Source organism: Papaver somniferum, chromosome 6 (assembly GCF_003573695.1).
Source record: "Papaver somniferum cultivar HN1 chromosome 6, ASM357369v1, whole genome shotgun sequence".
In the NCBI taxonomy this organism is placed as follows: domain Eukaryota; kingdom Viridiplantae; phylum Streptophyta; class Magnoliopsida; order Ranunculales; family Papaveraceae; genus Papaver; species Papaver somniferum.
Genome location: NC_039363.1, coordinates 173876158 through 173896429, shown reverse-complemented (window position 1 = coordinate 173896429; position 20272 = coordinate 173876158). Strand labels below are relative to the sequence as shown.

At 35.9% G+C, this 20272-nt stretch overlaps 2 protein-coding genes across 6 annotated transcripts; both read right to left on the bottom strand.

Annotated features, from left to right (window-relative positions):
- Positions 1 to 523: 523 nt before the first annotated feature.
- LOC113291839 lies at positions 524 to 1658 on the bottom strand. Its single transcript, XM_026541327.1, has 2 exons — positions 971 to 1658; positions 524 to 792 (listed from the first exon to the last, which is right to left on the bottom strand). Exons 1-2 carry the CDS (start codon positions 1656 to 1658, stop codon positions 524 to 526), a joined length of 957 nt encoding a protein of 318 aa, XP_026397112.1.
- Positions 1659 to 14253: 12595 nt separating this feature from the next.
- On the bottom strand, positions 14254 to 16770 carry LOC113286447 (LIMR family protein At5g01460-like). Of its 5 annotated transcripts, none has more exons than XM_026535071.1 (6): positions 16641 to 16770; positions 16371 to 16542; positions 15959 to 16122; positions 15599 to 15709; positions 14588 to 14668; positions 14254 to 14400 (listed from the first exon to the last, which is right to left on the bottom strand). In XM_026535071.1, exons 3-6 carry the CDS (start codon positions 15992 to 15994, stop codon positions 14323 to 14325), a joined length of 306 nt encoding a protein of 101 aa, XP_026390856.1. In that variant the 5' UTR covers positions 15995 to 16122; positions 16371 to 16542; positions 16641 to 16770; the 3' UTR covers positions 14254 to 14322. The 5 variants fall into 5 exon arrangements, 4 of the variants coding, with proteins under 4 accessions (XP_026390856.1, XP_026390855.1, XP_026390857.1 ...); XM_026535070.1 differs by having other exon boundaries at positions 15959 to 16086; positions 16641 to 16769; XR_003329303.1 differs by having other exon boundaries at positions 14254 to 14407; positions 15599 to 15865; positions 15959 to 16086; positions 16371 to 16761.
- Positions 16771 to 20272: the final 3502 nt, after the last annotated feature.

The following is a 20272-nucleotide window of genomic DNA, read 5'->3' as shown; positions in this document are numbered from 1 at the left end:
AACCCATGCCTTTCTACTAAAATCATCAATGAAAGTTATAAAATAATTATTACCTCCATGTGAAGTTACTTCAATAGGACCACACAGATCACTATGAACAATCTCCAATTGTTGATCAGCTCTTCTGGCTTTGTTGACTGGGAATGGATCTATGTGCTGCTTGCCAAAGATGCAATTTTCACATCTTGATTATGGTACCTTAATAAAGGGTAAGCCTGACACCATCTCCTTCTTTGCAAAAGTTTGCAAACTGTTAAAGTTCACATGTCCTAACCTCATATGTCATAACCAAGAATCATCATAAACCTTGCTACTGTAACAACTTTCCTTTTGATGTTGAATATTCAAAGGAATTAATCTGTTTCTAGTCATCTCCACCCTTGCTATCAATCTTCTTCTTCTATCTCTGATGAAGCATAAACCATTATAAATATTCATAGAATATCCTCTTTCAGACAATTGACCCATACTTAGCAAGTTTTGATGTAAACCTAGAACATAAAATACATCCATGATGTATGCTTTAGAACCATTCTTGAGAACAATTCATATTCTTCCTTTTCCCATAACTGGAAATAGTTGAACTATTTCCAAACTTCACTGTTGATCTTACAGACTCATCCAAGCTTTCAAACAAATCTTTTCTGCCACACATATGATTGCTGCAACCTGTATCCAAGTACCACTTAAGTTGAGGTTGTTCTTCCGGTGTATAACATGCTAGTAACATGTTTTCAGTCTTCTGCTCCTCTGTTTCTTCTTCTTCTTCTTCTTGACTTTCAGCAATATTGGCTTTGAAATTTGCTTTATACTTATTTTCAGTAGTGTTTTTAGGTTTTGGGCATTATGTAGTAAAGTGTCCAAAATCTCCACAGTTGTAACACTGAATTTTTTGATCTATCAACTGGTTTTCTTTGATAATTTCCAGTATTAGATCTTCCACCATTGTTATATCTTCCTTGAAACCTACCAGCATTAGGTTTTCCTTGGTTGTTTCTCCAGCTAACTTGACTTTGAAGTGCTTCTTCAACTTGTTTTGCAGCAACTGTCTTCTCTAGAAATCTTTGTTCATAGGCTTGTAATGAACCCAATAACTCATTAAGAGTCATAGTTGAAACAGTGTTACACTCTTCTATAGCAGTCACCTTTGATTCAAATTTTTCAGACAAACTTCTTAATATTTTCTCAACAACTGCTGAATCTTCTACAGTATCACCATTAGCTTTCACCTCATTGACAAGATTCAAAATCTTTGAGAAAAAATCTGATATTGTTTCAGTACTATCCATCTGTAATAATTCATACGTTCTCTTTAGGGTTTGCAATCTAACATTCTTGACCTTATCAGACCCTGTGTAGTAGCTAACTAAGCCATCCCATGCTGCTTTAGCTTGCTTAATGTAGATAACTCTGTCCATGAGAGATTCATGAACTCCTTGATGAAGAATATATGTAGCTTTAGAATTCTTCTTTCTGTTGTCATTCAATAGAGTTTGCACAGCTCCTTCAGCTACAGCTCCTTCTGCTGGTTCTACATAACCATCCTTCACAATATCCCAAACCTCTTGGAATATGAATATATTCTCCATATGCAACCTCCAGTGTTCAATGTTTTTACCTTCAAACAGCGACACCTTGATTGAACTTAAACTTGTCATCTTCTTCAACTTAACTTCTCATACCCACAGCTCTATAATCAGATACCAGTGCTCTGATACCAGATGTAGAAAATCTGATATCAAAGACTTAATGAAAAACTTAACACAAGATTAACTCAAAAAAACTCTCTTCAATTGATGTATTTCGACTCATGGCTCAACAGCCTATTTATATGATTAACAAACTTGACTCTCAAGGAAAAACACTTTCCTAACTTAATCAAACTCTAACAAAGACACTTCTAGAAAACTATTACGTAAACAAACTCTAAAACCAGTAATACTTGTAATCCAAGTAAACTTCTAGATACCATACCATGTGTCAACAACTCTTGTTGATCCCTTCTGTCTTCTTCATAGTATCTTGGTTTATTCTTCAACAATACGCGTATGGCAATCCCTGCATCACGTATTCAAACACATCTTTTGAAAAGCCAATCACGTTCCACGAGTCCATTTTTTTTATCACGGTTTGTATTCATGAATTCGGCAAAACCAGTTTTGTAAGGGACTCTTATAGTCATTGTTATTTTGGAGTCACTTTGGACCCTCCTGGCCATGTAACAGCGGCCAGGTCATAAGCATCTGCTGAATAGTTTTTTTCCATGGCATTTTTATTTAGGCTTCTTGAAAATCCAACCCCCGGTGTCCAATACCCTATTGTTCGATCTCTTCTACTAAGCACGTTAATGATTCTACAGAAAATGGGCTATTTAGCCAAAAGTGTATTATTCCTGGGTCAAATGGACAGGTAGATATTTCTTCTATGTCAAATGGAAAGTGGAATCTTTTAATTGAAATAGAAGCAACTACCCTTTTTCCTTTTCTCTCCATTGTCTCTCTTCCTCTTTCCTTTGTGTTTCTCCTTCACAAATCACAACCATTAAACCTGTTTCTTCTCCTCCTTCTTACCAACAACTACATCAACAATATCATCGTCGTTGTAGACATCATCAACTCTAGTATTATCATCTTTGTAGTTGAAATTGAAGACACCGTCGTTGAAATTGGTTTCTCTGTCGTCTTCAAAACACCAACACCAACTCCAGTATGAAAGATTTACATCCTAATTAGGATTAGAATCAATCGATTTCATGAAATCTCTCATAGAACTCGTAAGTTTTGCAAACCCTAATTTTGTTTTGATTTTATTTTAAGTACCACATGGTTTATTCTTTGAATTAGTTGAAATTTTAGTTTCATTTAACTGGTTTTAGTTGGTTGTTGTAATGAACTTAATGGTTATAAATATATGATGAAAATGGTTTGCATTTGGTTATATATGTGTTGTATGAGCAAAAAAAATCACAAGCAGAAGCTAATTCTCCATTATCGAAGTCATGCTCAGCAGGTGTTTGTAAGAATGCAGAAATAAAGTAGAAGATGAAACTGGTTTCATCCAATCCAAAATTATTTTTGTTAGAGTGTGTGCTTGTGGATATGTTTTTTTGTCATAATATGCAGAATGAAACCAGTTTCACCCTAGCCAAAAATCTGTAGTTTTTTTTTTCTTCCGAAAATGAAGAATGAAATCAGTTTCACCCTGGCCAAAAATCTTATTTTTTTCAGAATATGAAGGATGAAACCAGTTTTACCCTGAAAAAAAAATACATCGATAGTAAAACTTGTTTGTAGCGTGTTTGGAAAAATGCTCGAGTGAGTTTTTAATGTGATTATGTAGTCGGGTAATGCGATTCTTATAACATCTCCTAAGCTGACACGCAGAAACTGGTTTTCAAACAGTTATAACATAGGATGTAACTAGTTTTCATCCAGTGATATCATAAGATGTAACTGGTTTTCATCTAGATTTAATATATGATGTAAGTGGTTTTTATAAAGCTTTAGAAAAGGTGGTAACTAGTTTCTATATAAATTGTTGCAGGTTGCAAAAGCAAGAAGAATGCTGAAGTAAGAGCCAAGAATAGGAATGATGTGAACGTGGATGGTGAATCAAGCATAAGGAGTATGCATGATGTTAACGTGGTTGGAAAAATAGATGAAAAAAGTTGGAGAAACAAGAAACTAAATGAAGTTTATAACATATGCAGTTGCTTGAAGTTGAACGATAACTAAAACCGTTGACGTCATTAGGTTGTTTCACAAATAGGTTACTACAAATCCTATTGAAGTAATTTAAACTCAAGTTTTTTGTTTGTAAAACTTTCTTTGAATTTAATAGTGAATGCATGTATTATAATTGTAAATCAATTAAATATGCAATGTTTTTACTTAAACTAGCCTATACTTCGGTTGTCAGTAATTTCACATAATCTTGTCTCAGAATATGCAGGATGAAACCAGGTACATTTGCAGAATATACATGATGATACTAGTTTCTTCCTGACAAAAATGTTTTTGTGACTTTCTGCAGGATGTATATGTCTTTTTTTCTTTAGAATATGAAGGATGAAACCAGTTTCACCCTGGCCAAAGAATTTATTTTCCAGAATATGCAGGATGAAACCAGATACATTTGCAGAATATACATGATGATACTAGTTTCATCCTGGAAAAAATGTTTTTGTGACTTTGTACATGATGGATATGTCTTTTATTTCTTCAGAATATGAAGGATGGAACCAGTTTCACCCTGGTCAAAAAAATTATTTTCCAGAATATGCAGGATGAAAATGGTTTCATCCAAGTTTTTACCATAAAAATTGAAAAGAATCTACGTACAATTAAACAACCAATAAAAGTCATTAAGATACACCTTTTTTGAATGTGTCAAAACAAAAAACAAATACTAGTTGCAACACACATTCAGCTTGCAGACCTTCATGTACTTGCCACAACTCAACCACACTTCCCTGAAATTGTACATACTTCCCTTGCTTTGAGTCTCTAGCTGCAATTCCACCAGAACAAACACTTTCACCTCCATTTTCTTCTCAATTCCAGATCAAACCAACTCTATGCTTATCTTTCTTTTCTCCTCAGCAACGACCACACAATCACCGGACTGCAGTTCATACAGTCCTTCCCTGAACTCAATTACTCCTGATACAAATCATGTCTTCATTGCACTTGTAGTCCATCCTAACTGCATCTCATTCCCAGCAACATCCAAACCAACTCTAGCAGGTCCATTCATTCAGTATCACTGCCACCTTATGCAATCATTTCTAGTTTCTCAATCTTTACCAGCACATTCTCTTCTTGTCTCAGCTGCGGCAACAGCAAAACCAACTTAACTCCCCTAACATTGCACCTGCAACAAATGTCTCAGCTCAATAATGAGCTTTAACCATTGTTGTTTATCTGCGTCAACTCCTAGTCCTCAGCTTCACATTTAATTGCAGTTGCAATACCGCACACAACACCAATATCTAGTCGCCAAATTCAACACACCCACTTCTTGGTTTCACCAGCGGTATAATCTCAAACCAACACACAATACATCCAACCAACACCAGTTGCACACTGCATTCACTTCAGTCAACACCACCAATCTTTTTCAATTTACAAACTCATCAAAATCACCAACAGAAGCTGCAATCAACACCACCATTTCCCTGTAACTATTCTCTCAGTTTCTATCTTTTCATCACAAGTCAACAGCTGCAACTCCTCAAAACATCAGAAGCCAGTAATTCAATAATTCCAAATTCCCTCTCTCTTGTTCACCATAAACCCATCTCAGGCAGTCTCCCTAAGCATACATCTAAACCAGACCATTGTAGTTTACCATTCATTCACCATCTTTGATTCCAACAACTGCAGCTTCAATTTCGAGTCATCTATCTAGCAAACTCAAGCCACTGAAACCCATGAACATCAGCATCAGTACCAGCACATTCGAATCCCTATAATTTCTAACATGCATCTATCAACTGAACTCCACCATCAGCAAAACTTCATCTGAATCGCCACCATAACAACATATTCATCTCCAATTCATCGTTTACTCGAATCCATCTTCTCATATCATCTCAGCACTGAACTTCAAATTCATCGTTTTCTCTCAAATCGAAAACCATCACTTCTTCTTCTTCTTCTAATTCTCTTATCACCGGCACAATGCTCTCAATACTTCTCAAACCCTGTATTCTTCTTGATTCTTTTTCAAACCCTCTCTATCGGTTTCACCATCAACATATTCTTCTTCGATTTAACCACCAACTAGAGAAACTCCTACTATACCAGAATCGTTTGCAGAGAATCCTAATTCAATTTGGGGACAAAAAACCCTAATTCCCATCACAGAATCAAACCAATACTTACGTCTCCTTTCATTTCTCGTCAATTTCAGAAACCCATCGAACTCACCCATGAAAATTAGCAGCAACAACTCTATTTCCTCCCTAACTTCTACTGATTCATCGAATTCATACCCATCTCAGTCATATCCACAGTTCGAACAACCATCATCAGATTCTTCAAAGGTTAAGGGTTATTTTAGGTAAAAGATATTTTTTTTTCTGGGTGAAATATTCAAATTGGCTAATTGAACAGTATTTTTCTGATTTTTGTCCATATAAACAGTATCAAAAGCTAGAAATCTATTTCACCCAGGAATTGTTGGTTTTGGTCTTTTTGACCAATTTTGTGATGATTCTATAAGTATTGGACTTTAACTGCCCATCTATAAACTGAATCCGACCACTGAGCCCTACGAATTTTGCCCCTTGAATTGTTTGCAATAACTTTAAACCCATAGGAGAGACTCCATTGTCAAACAAATCAGATACATTCGTACATCCTTTCTCACTTGCCGGTGGTGACGAAGAGTTTTTATTGTTAAAGTATGGCTGAACTTTGTCAGATACTATTGCCATTAGAAATATTACATCATATGCCCGCAGTGCATTTATGTTGGGTTCAATGTATTGTGATCCATACAATTTTGGATGATCCTGCTTAAAAGGCTTTTGGAAGTGAAGATCAAACTTTGTACGGGACTTGGACTCTGGCACATTAGTTTGAACACCGATAACACCATCCATGGAGTCTAAAACAAAAGGCTCCATGTAGGATATAACATCAGCAATGGCAGTCGTGATAATCCATACATACCCGCTACTCATCATTCCCTGCTTTTGAACATTTAAGAAGAAAGAGGCAGCTAAAGAGGGTGACATATGAACAATGAAGACCTTGGATCTCATGCTACTTAAGCAAACTGTTGTTGATTATCGTGGCATTTTCCGTGCTCGATAGGATGATTTTATTATATACTTGTGCACCGACATCAAAAAAGAGCAACGGTAAGGGATGGCACCAGAGCTGACCCAATTGAGCTATCATCATGAACGATAGATAATTCCTTCAACTTGTATGCTTGAACGATGGCCGCGATCGCCTTTACTTGTGATGAATCATTTTGGGCAACTCTAACGAGGTAAGGAATTTGAGTGGGAGAAACGGTTAAGTGGGTCGCCGAGAGTGAGAGGATTGGTATATGGGCTTTGTTAGAAATATATGCAACAAATTCTGCTCCTACTGGTGATTCTTGGCCTATGATTGCTTTTACCCCGACTTTGTTTATCAAATCTAAAGCTGTAAAATAAATAATAGGGCAGAATTAGAACACACAACGAAAAACATCACATTTAAAAGCCTATAGGAAGTTAAGCTAGATTTAAGAAACACAAAATTGGTTAAAAAGACCAAAACCAATAATTCTTGGGTGAAAAAGACTTGTACATTTTGATACTGTTTAAATAGACAAAAATTAAAAAGATAATGTTCAAATGGACAAAAATATAAAAATGGACAGGATGTAACCAGTTTCATCCTACCCATTTTCAAATATTTTTTCTTATTTTTAATTTATATCAGGATGCATCCAGTTTCAACCTTGCTATTTTTTAAGTTTAAGCCGCGATGAATCCAGTTTCATCCTTGTTATTTTTTCTTGTCCATTTCACCCATACTAATTTTTACTCGTCCATTTGAACCATGTTTTAAATTTTTTTGGACAAATAGCCCATTTTCCGTTTAAGAAACGCATTCATCATATATATATTCATCTTTACTAAGTAAGAGTCAGTCTTATTTCTGCTTCCAATAGCCATAAACTTTCTAAAAGATACTCTCATGATAACTGTTCTAGTCTATTTGAAACTTTAGGCAACGGTAATCTTAACGTATATGAATACCTGCAGTGGTCCAAGTAATAGGATCACCTTTTGAATCCCGTATATGAATAACTAACATCGTACTTTGATTAGGATGAGTTTTGTAGAAACTGGAAATTTCCATAGAAATGCATGTTTGGGTAACGCTCCCGAACGGGCGAAGTCAAATCGAGAATCACCCCAACATGAAAAACACAAAATTGGTCAAAAAGACCAAAACAAACATTTCCTGAGTGAAACGGACTGCTAGGTTTAGATACTATTTATATGCACATTAAACAAAAAAATATTGTTCATTTAGCCAAAAAGGATATTTGACCCAGGAAAATAAAAACAAAAAAATATCAATCACCTAAAATACCCCTTAACTGCCAAACGCGACCATTGAACCATGAAAAAGCGCCAGTTCCTTTGCCTGACTGATTACATATAAACTTGATCAAAATCTAGTCTTCTGGCTTGTCTTTCAAACTGAACTTGGTCTCTTGTAAATAACATCTTCACACACGACTGGATTCCTTGTAATCAACAACATCATAACTATTTAATCTTGAATCCCCTGTAACTCCAGCTGCCACAACTTCACTAGACACCAAGAATAAGAAGAAAATCCTTGTTCTGCACCACCTTATATCACCAGTTCTCAGACTCGAATCATTATCCATCTGCAGCTATACTGAAACCTTCTCATTCTGCAACTACATCATCACAACTGCCAATTCCAGAGACCCATTTGTAGCTTCTTGCCTGCTATCTCAGTATCACCAGCTTCTTGACTGCTATCTGAACCAAACCCGTTCTTAGTTCATCATCATAATCTTCCAGCAACAACAACTCAACCTCGAATTCATCTGTTTATCAGCAAGAACAAGATCTTCTTAGTCTCAGTTTCAACTGCAACCAAGCTCGGTCCAATCCTGCAGCTGCACCTTCAAAACGAGATGAAACTGATTTCATCCAGCATATTCCGATGAAAGCACAATTATATCATAGTATATAACTAGATGAAATTAGTTTTCATCCTGCATATTTTGACAAAAAAACAATTATATTACAGTTTACAACTAGATGAAATTGGTTTCATCCTGAGTATTCTTACGAAATTAAGGTATATCAATACGTAATTTATATGAAACTGGTTTCATCCTGCACATTTGGCGAAAATACAACTATATGAAAGTTTACAACTAGATGAAATTGGTTTCTAGTTGAGTATTCTGACGAAAATGGTATATCAATGAATAAATTATATGAAACTAGTTTTCATCCTGCATATTTTGACAAAAAAACAAATATATTACAGTCTCCATACTCAGCATACCAACAGTTCCATTTCACGAACTTTAAAGATAAAGAACAAAAAAAAAAGAAAAAAAAAAACAGGGTGAAATCATCTTCAACTGAGTTTTTGATTGGAACATGAGTGAAATCAATTTCATCCAGTTTCTATTAAAGATAAAGAACAAAAAAAAATAGGGTGAAATCATACTACAATAACATACATATACCAGTTTGAACATGATGAAACCAGCTCAACCCAATCTAAAACAGGATGAAACTATTTTCCATCCTAGTTTCAACATGGGGGAAACCTAACTCAACCCAATCCAAAAATGGATGAAACCAGTTTCATCTAATTTTAAACATGAGAAAAAACAAATTCAGCCCAACCAACATAGAATGAAACCAGTTTCATCCTTGTTAAATATGGGTGAAACGAAGTTCAACCCTATATTGAATTAGATAAAAATGATTTCATCCTGGTTAAAACATGGATGAAAACAAATTTTACTCAATCTTAGAAAGGACTAAACTGGTTTCATCCTAGTTTAAATTTTTATGAAAACAAATTCAACTCAATTCTAAAGCAGGATGAAACTAGTTTCATCCTATTTTAAACTTGTATCAAAACAGATTCAAAAGGGATGAAATCAGTTTCATCACCAGCAGACATGGATGAAGGCAAATTGAACTAAACCTAAAACATGATGAAACTGATGTTGAATAAAATATAACTTTTTCTTCTCTTTAGTGCATCTAGGTATACGAATTCAATCAATTTTGTAAAATGGAATGTATACAGACGCAATATAATTATTGAAACAAGTTTCATCCTACTTTAAATCAGCTGAAACTGCAGATTAAACCTGGATGAAGCCGGTTTCATCCTGGAATCAACACAATTTCACATCACAGAAACCAATTTCGCAGCACACACGCTGATTTCGTAACAAATTTCTCATTGACAACTATTTTGACCAAATTTAATTGAACCTAGATGGACGATTCCAGCTTCGTCCAATTTTAAATGGGTAATAAGTAAAATTTCCTTAATCTTGAGCATGGGACAAGATTAGGGAGAAATTATGAAGCAGGTGAATCCGATTTCAAAATCAGTAAAAAGAAATGAAACGAAAGAAAACCTAAAATTTGTAGATAGAAATAGCAATTACCCTTTTTGTGGTGGCGATTAAGAGAAGATTTGATCCGGGTTTTTGGTGGTGGTGGTGATAAATACTTCTGATTGAGTCGACTTGGTGTTGATACTGACAAGGATTTTTGGTGTGGTGGAATTGGTGGTGGTGCTGCTGGTGGTGATGAATTTTTTTTGAAGAGAGAGTTTGATTTTTCACGGTGGTGATGGCGGCGATGGAGAACGAGAGCTGGTAGCTTTTCAGATCTGGTTTTTGTTCGACGAAGAAGACGAGAAGAAATGATGTCAAGTAATGTGATATGAAGGGTAGTATCGTCTCTCCACATTAAAAGATTATTTTGGTCATTTGACCCAGGACGAATTCCTACCACTCCATGTGGCCCAAAAAAGGTGCCTTTTTGCTATATAGCCCATTTTCTGTATGAAAAATAGCTTTGCCGTTCCTGACCCCATTGTTTTGAGGTTCGACCGAAGAAAGAGGAAGACAGAAGAATATTAAGACGAGAAATAGACTCAAGTTCTTCATTCTTATAATTATAAAAATGAGAAATCACATTAAAATGTTCTTTGATGTTCTGATTTACATTGCTCATATTTGTTAGCTTCCTCATTAGAGATATACGAAGATTTAACGTAAATTTCCTGGATTTTTTCAGTAATATCGTTTTATAGATCAAGATAGTTTCTACCAAACAAAAATGTCAACAACAGTCATTTAATGACAGATTAGACTGTAACGAACGTAATGGACTGGCACCCAAACTGAGACCAGGTCAGTATCCAAACCTTAGTCATATGTTGAACTCATTGTAATATCAACACTTGATGATTTTCAAGGATCACCTGAATTTTCTACTTTGAAGAGAACTGATTAACAAGTCGTCCTTTGATTTTACGGTTGGTAGGGTACTATAAAAGATTCTCAATGGTTAGATTATCTTGCCATGTTGACACTACGCGTATTTCACGTGTGAGATTGGAGCATTTGATAATTTGTCAAAGATACAACCATAATCTTTGAGATTGTCGTTTGGGCACGATATACACAACATTAATATAGATGAGTTATTATCTAGCTACAATAAGAAAAATCTGAAAATGATGGAGAAAATGAGCCTCAAAATCATGTGTATCAACTTCACCCTTCCTTATGGTTATAGTTGGTCGAAAGAATCGAAACCACATATTTAAGTTTGTAGGTTACGGCAACGTTGTATACACAGAATTGTCAAACAAACATGTAAATTAATCACTTGTTACTCTCAACGTAGAACGTGTGGTGAGATCTAACATGACTTCGCCCCAGCATGCGAACAAGTTGCACGAAATCAGCGTGGCGTCTATTATCATTTCTTGTACCTAGTCTGAGACTGCTTCTAGTCTCGCCCGTTAAATGTTAAGCTATTAAATATCTAGGGAAAACATAATAATCGAACAATAGGGAGATATGTCTCCCATTCTACACTCAAATCAATTTGACCAATAATAAATCATTTTTTTAATCAATCTCAGCCCCCTCCCGTTTCGGCTTCCTTCGCTAGGTTACACATGAGGCTCGCTGGTAGGTTAGCACGGCAACCTATTCAATTCATGTAGTAGTGCGTTGTTGGAGCTTAGCTTGTTAGGCTTCCAACTAGTTAATGTAATACTAGTCAAAGTAGCAACTCCACCGTCACAAATTTAACTCCTTAAATGAACTTTCTCTACCGCATCTTCAAACAAGATCTTTTCAGGTCCTCTGCGAAGGAGCTTGGAACAATTTCCACAAAATCACCATTTAGTTTCAAGCTGGCAAGTAAATAAGCTATCTTGTTTGCTTCTCTATAAGTATGATGGCCAGAGCATGCTAAGAATTTAGCTTGAATTCGCTTAGTCGACTCACAGACATGATAATAGTATCAAGGAGGACCGAACTTATGATTCATATGATAGGTAAACGACGTCATAAAGTCAGTCCTAATGGAGAATATGGGATGATTTTTGATCTCATCCGGCTTGAGATCAGCCTCCACATCTTGATCGCTCACGATGTGTAACTGACAATTGCATAACACTTCCAGCAACAACTTATATTAGAGCATTGCTACATTGAACTCATAAGTTTTGCTATCTAAAGATTTTTGTCAATGTTAGGTGATCAAAACTATATCTTGATTTCTGGTCTACTAAGTCAAGTTTCAGATAGGTTAGAATTGTAGTTAAGTATCAAAGATCACCCTTGAAGATTGAAGATCGACGAAAACATTTGGCGAACTTCTACATCAGGTATGTGAAGACTGAACCATCCTATTTTATTCACTATACCATCGTTCTATTTATTGAGGCTATGCCGTATGACTTATAGTAGAATTGCAAAGAGGATGTTTCAGGTCAAGCTTGTCTTGTGAAAAATCTCGAAATATTATTTAGCCTAGCTTGTTGCTAGGATACCAACCAAAAGTTGTGTCTGATCTGTTTCTTATAAACTAATTAATATATAATTTAATAATTATTTAGCGATTAGATGTTCAAAGGTCCTTAACAATATGAGTTGCATGAATTAATTTGTGGATCAATTGAAAATTGCCCGTGCAAATGATTATATCACTTGGAAATATTTCAAACATCTCATGAGATAAATATGAACTTAAGAAATTTATACTCAGGGTAGGTTTGCGAACCAGTTCCCAAACCATAGATATCTGAGATACAGAAATACAGGAGGGTTGGCGAAACGGTTCACAAACCGCAAGTTCAGTTGAGAAAAATTCACGAACCCGGTTGGCGAACAGTGGTACTGATTTTTATAAGTTGGATAAATAGGCTAGAAGTTGGCGAACCCCGTTCACGAAGTGTGGTCAACTGGGTTCGGTATCCTAGTAGGGTTGGCGAACCCTGTTCATGAACTGTAGCACCCTGACTCGTGAACAAGCCCTATGGTTGGCAAACGGTTGTACGAACTGTCACGTCAATGTTTAGCAGGTGCTTAAAGATTTATTATTTTAACAGGTTTAGCATTGCTAGAATTCTCTTAAACACTTATAAGACTTCATTGATTACTTAAATACTTATGTATTTGTATCATGATTAATTCTTAGGTGTTTAAATGAACATTAAATAGGTTTCAGTTCTTTGTCTAACTTGCCAAACCGAACAACCATTATACAAGGTTCTGTAACCGAACCTATGCGTATAGTCTTCTACTGTATCTTGAAGACATAAAGTGTTTGCTTGTTTCTCAAGTTATCTTAGATTAAATTCTAAGCCAACCTTGGTCTTTGAAACCTATAAATAGAGCATCTTTGTCAACTGGGAAAATCAATCCCTGACACTTTGTATCCTAGTTGATTCTAGATTCGTGCTCTATTGACCTAGGTTTCATCAGTGAAACGTTATTGGGTCCATGACTAAAAGACTCCGCTTTAGCGATTCGTGGAGCCATGTCCGACTATCTTTACCTTGATAGTTCATGAATCCTGATCTTGCTTTTCTGTTATCTAGGTTTTCATAATCTCTTTCAGGAAAGATAAATAGTAATCACAAAGTTCGCTTCACACAACACCAAATTTCCGGATTAGAAACAGAGTTTGCCCGTTATGAAAACGGGTTGTAACGGCTTTCACCTGTTGCGAAACAGCATATTACAGAATTTGCCGTTACGGATTTCGTGTTGTAACGGCATTTGTAACGAGGCTTAGCCGTTACTAAATAACATGTGGTAACAGAGCAAGCCGTCACGTATTATTTCATACAGCAAGGTCGTAACATCAAGAAGCCGTTACTACGTGGCACTAACAAGCTGAAGCCGTTACTACGTGTCAGGTGCCGTTAAGCTAGTTAACATTGACCTGGTCAAAATTAGTCAATACTAACCAATTTTGACATGGTCAATATGACTAGCAGTTCATTTTCTGCCGGAAATAAGCCAGAATTCCAAATATCATGCATACACCTTTCCATCCATTCATCATCCACATCCAACAATAGTGTCTTCAATCAATTCACATCAAAATTCATTCAAATTCATATCAATACTCATTCGATTCATATCAAAAAAGACTACAAATTCTTTAAGTACCAAAAAAAATCTAAGGGAATACATAGAAACTTCCTCAGTTCAGTTCATTCATATGTCCTAAGGGAATACAAATTCTGTGTAGTACAAAGATCATGAACATATTCTGTAACTAAGAAAAGTTAATTGATACCTAATCACAGGTACAACTTCGCGCGAACACTTCCACACCTAATTACTTCATGCAAACGACAATAGGTTACATTAGAAAGTATTCAAAGAAGTGTAAACGTGCAAGATGGAAGGAAAAAACCTATGGAATACAAGGCACTGAAGAGAACTAATTAAAGACATGATAACCAAGGCTCGTGTGGCAATTCAACTCCTAAATGTCTGTCAAAACTGTGTAACCACATACCTTGGTTTGTAGTAAACAGTAAACATGATCCTTGTTGAAACAGCATGCCACGCAGTTGAAGAAGGTATCTTCTCGGCTGACCTGCATTTCAAGGCAAGTTAGTGCCATACACAAACAAGGAATAAAATATTTAAAGTAAAAATAACGAATTCTACAGTCATCTCATAAGGAAAAAAACATCAATCCTGTGTTGTTGTTAACAGCAGCAACAACAACAAAATCATCTAAAAAACATAGGATACCTAAGTTCAACAGCCCATGGTTATGCATGGTAGAGGTCATTATTTCCTACACAAGCCTCTACTAGAAGCACCTTCTAGAGGAATTTTCAACTTCCATGCTTTGGAAATAAAATGCTTACCCATATGCAATGCAACAGTCCACTAGTGATAAAGTTGAGAGTAGCTGTGTAAAGAGAAGGGAAAACTCCCCACCTCTTATACAACTCTGACATGAAAAGGGAGGTATATACGGAAGACCCTGAGCATAAGAGACTACATATCTAAACACCACCGCCCCCACTGTTTGATTCAGCTAAGTCAGCCTCCTACGAGTCATGTACAAGGTCGATAAATGGCGTCCACAAATGTAGACACTAAAGCAGATCTAATACATGCAAGTTTCAAGTATGAGGCGAATTCTGATACATCAAGCGCAAGAGAGGGACAAGAAAGGCCTAATGACTACCAATAATAACTGAAAATATGGGAGAACCAAACTTAGATGAGTATGCAAAGCAATTGCAGGTTTGTGAAAATCATGGATTGAACTTGGAAGGAATTATATAAAAGTTCCTTCTCACATCAGAGAAACAACTAGCAAGTCAACCATAACGTTACGACACAAAGAAAGCTCCACTTACATTTAGGCTTAATCTATGAGGCTCAGTTCTTAACAGGACGCAAAAAAAAAAAAAAGTGTATACCAAAGGTTGATTGGGTAACACAGCCCTCAACTTGATTCAATTGATATTCCTAACCGCAGAGTAAGTGAACACTAATGAGTACATACCTTTTCAACAACCTTGACATTTTGGCGCCAATTTCTCCCCTTAGCACCATTTTTTTCCTCTTGTTGGAGGGCATCAGCTGCTTTCTTCAATTCTTTTGCTTTTTCGCCTAGCTGCAAGTTGAAGATGGAGAGTGGTGGTCACTGTGAAAATGTTTGCAGGTGAAGTGGTTATGCAGATGGTGAGGAAAAACTAGTTAGATAGCTCCTCAACCATGTGGCGTCAACACAGTCTCCTTTTACAAGTTTGCAAGATGTATTAAAAAATACCTGAATGCGTAAGCCCACACACAAATACATCCATGTCAATATAGGCTATAGATTTCAATCAAAAAATTAATTTTAAATCGAAATATCAATCACCTTTTTGAACACACAAATACCAGTCCCCTGTTTCATTTTCTTACTGACTTCGAAAACATCTCTTGTTCCCTTGTAGCTTCTTTACTTCACTGACTTTACTTTGATAAGTCCCTTCTCTGTAATACCTCCTTCTCTCGATTAACAATACAGAGAGACTTAAGAAACTGAGGAAAGGTTACTAAATAAATTTAATTTATAAAGAGAGAAAAACAATAACTACAAGTGAAGTGAAGTAGTTAGAAACACGAACCATAGAAAAAATCAGTTTAAAAATCCAATCAGGAATTCGAAGTGAATTTACTGTTGTTAGGTTTTTGAAACCCTAAAATAAATTTTTGAAAATTTTCTAAACATAATCCAATACCATCTATAAAACAATCGAATTGAAAGAATCAGAAGAGATGAAACTTACCCCAATTGCTGGAATTTGTTGATGAATCTCTAGGTTTTTTCGATGATGTTCTTCACTGAAAAATACTGAAACCCTAAAACTTATTCCAAAATCTAACAGACAAAAAGTAGAACAAACACCTTCTAAGCTGAGATACAAGATCAGTTATTTAAAGCTCCACATCTGACGAACCCTAAAATGAAATCGAGAAAAAGATAAAATAAATAAAAACCTGAAATCTGATTTAACAGAGATGAAGCCCTAAAATCGAAAAAACTGATAATGACTTACATAGATCGAAACTAAAATCGAAATCCTAAACTCGATTAACCTTACACAGTTATTCAAAGATCAGATGATTAACCTTACACAGTTTAGAGGGAAGAGAAGAGAGGCAGGAGGAGAAAAAGGGAGAGAAGAAAATGAAAAATGAGATGAAAATTCGAGAGAAGGGGAGAAACATAATGTGTATGGCGAGCACACACGCAGAGGAGGAAACATCCTCTAGTTCAACGAGTGTGGGGTGGAAAAAATATGTCATGCATGTGAATGGCACGCCTAAAAACTCTGAGTGTTACGACCCAAGTGTAACCAAGCATGTGAATCGGACGCCTATAAAAAACATTCGTAACGGCTCGCCACTGTTACGAATTATTGAAATATTCGTAACGGCTACAGCCTGTTACAACTGTTTCATAACGGTCATTTGTAACGGAAGTTTCGAACGGCCAGTAAGCCGTTACGAATTTTAGTTACTAATCTCAGAATTTGGGTGTAGTGTCATCATAGATTTTGTGATACCTCAAGATAGATATCTAAAGACTGATCTTAGTGGATCTTTGGAAGATCATTCTTGAGAGGTGTTTAAGAATTTAGGCTACTCTTCGAGAGTCGTAAGTTTAGGATTTGTGAGGTTTGCTGGCTTTGTATATTGCAAACAGATTTCCACACCTTGATCTTCACGACACCAAATTCCCGGATTAGTAACAGCAATTCATAACTGGTTTGCAGCCGTTACAAATGGTCAAAATTCGAAACAGGCAGAAGCCGATACTAAATTTAGAAAAATTCGTAACAACTCTTAGCCGTTACGAAATTTTTTATATGTGTGCCAGTCACACGTTTGGTCACACATGGGTCGTAACACCTGGAGTATGTGCGTGTGTCATTCACATGCGCGCTACTTAGCCTTTCATCTACACCGTGTATGCCCTAAACTCATATCTCTACACTTCATTCTATTCTCGAGATGCGTCTCAATCATAAAACCCTAGATTTTATTCCCACTTCACAATATTACATCTTATCTCTTTCTCTCCGCCTCATCATCCCTCTTCCGGTCTCTCTTCCATCTTTCCTCTTCCTCTTTCTCTCTCTCAGAAGAAACAAGGTCGAAGAGAAATTCATTTTTCTTCTTCTTCTTCTTCGTCGTTCTTCGCTTTTTTTCTTCTCAACTTATTCTTTTTTGTTGTTCTTCGCTTTTTTTCTTCTAAAATAAGAATAAATCTGGGGAAGTAAATGGATCAGGAAGGTGTTACTGAGGCTGTGAATTTGGTTTTGGTTAGGGTTATTATTGATTGAAGAACGATGAATCAGTAAGAAACAAAGTTAGAATTTCTGCAGTTAGTATTGAGTTTGTGCAAAATCGAAGGAGGGATTGGTAGATTGAATAATAGAAGGAGGAGATGGTGATATTGTATTAATGATAGACACATTTTTGTGTCTGAATTGTCCTCGATGTTGAATTGTTAGAACTCAATTTTTGTACTAATATTGTGTTTTTCATGTATTTTTCGGTATTTTTGGAAATAAACACTTTCGGAAAAATTGGCTCGAAAAAGTGTTACACCCCCGGTAAAGTACTAAATTCACCCTCATTTTGGATAAGGGCACCCCCAGGCACCCCAACTGTTAAAGGCGCCCAAGTTTTGGATAAGGGGCACCTTCATCCCCTTCGTTTGAATTTCCAGTTTTGGCGAGAAATTGTGTTCATCAACAGAAGATATTAGGGTTCGTAATTTGGGGGTGATTTAGAAGGACTCAATGGCTGAAACTTCATGGGACGTCTTGATTAAGCTTAACAGGCATGGTATGATCAATTGTTTGGATTAGAATTGGCTGGAACTTCACTTTGGATCACTCAGGAAGTTGCTATTTGAAAAGGAAAAACCCGATATTACAGTTTTGATTTTGGACGACTTCTAGGGAAATTAAAACACTACAATAGATTGGATTGGGCAGTTGCATCTTAACAGGACTGGTAAGTCCACCAGAATTGGAAAATTTGGGCTACATCGTCGGAGAGAAGAAATCAAGAGAGTACGTGTCCAGGATGAGTTAATCACGGGATTACAACGTGTTTGTACGTCTGCTGATCATGTTTGGATAAAGATTGGTTGCAGCAGAAACGTGTAGAAGACAAATAAGGATATTTGAAAGCAACATGATCGCGTGAAGAGTTAAAACGGGGAAGAAATTTCAGTATCTTGCATGGAAATATTTTTATTGACTGCCGGGATTATCTGGAGTTATGAGGATGTATTCTCGGTCAGATTGGGTATTTATAAGCTTCTGGGATCTCAGAGATGGCACATGGAGTGTTAGGGGTTAAAATAGCGCAGAGAATCAGGAGTTGCAGAGCTTGTCTCTGCTGCTGCCATTGAAGAGAAACGAAGAACATTAGACACTCTGCCACAATCGCTTTGCTACAGTGACATCGACAGTTCATTTTACCGTTCTCTGTAACAGATGAATTTGTAACAAATATAATTGTTACAAATCCAGTTTTATCATTTTTCTCCCATTTCATTATCTTGTAAACACTTTTGAGCCATGAATAAATATTTTTAGTGTGTTTTCGACGTGATGAGCTAAACCCCATCACTGGGACGGTGGAGGAAGACGAATTTCATACATGGGTAAAATTGTTTAATTCTTTTTAAGACTTTTGCATTAATTTTAATTGAAATATGATTTGAATTAATTAGTTGTCATTTAATTTGATGAGGTATGCTTAGCTTAAATATTTTGATACATCATGCTTAGGATTTACAACTAATCTTTTGAGAATCTACCTTGGCAAAATCAGATTCCATGTTAATTTTATTTATTGAGCTTTAATTGTTGAGAATAAATAAATTGAACCATATGTTATGAATTCGATGAAATCCTAGTCCTAGTAACTCTCTTCATCCAGTGATAATATTTTGTATATATTTTTCTTTTATTTTAGTTTATTAATTCTTAAAATCAATCTCATCAAGTCTGAGTGAACGACAACCTTCTTACCGCTATCTAAAATCCGATCAATTAACTCGGGTTATAGAGGATAGGGTAAATCATAGAAAGGAAGTTAGGGTTTGGAAATTGATTTAAGGTTCAATTTAGTGATAGATGAGAAGATATCAAAGACTGGGTTTGGTGGTTTGAGAAGTGAATCATTGTTTTGAACTTTGATTAGAGAGAAGAAGGAATTGTGAATTATTTCAGGTTCTGAGTACAGATGATGGTCATTAAAGATGAAATCAATGGTTAAGGTTCAAAGTGATGATTCATAAGCTCAATTGAGGAAAAAACAAGGAATCAAGATCAACTCATTCATTCTAGGAATTTGATTTAAGGTAAACTTTCTTTACCTAATAAAAGTTTGTTATGTTCCGTGAATTATGATTGTGTTTATCATCTGTGTATTTCAGCATTACTGTGAATCTATGATAGCTATAATTTAGATATTATGAACCTTGAATTAATGAAATGTGATTAGAGTTCAACTTGAGTCCGGAGAAGGATTTCAATTACAGGGAAATATTGGTGGAGGTAGTGAGGATTTAAAGTTCATTTAGTGATTGAAATTTATAGCTTATATTTTCATGGATGTATTTTTGTATGGGCTCTCTAACCAGTTTATCGTAACCATCTGCACA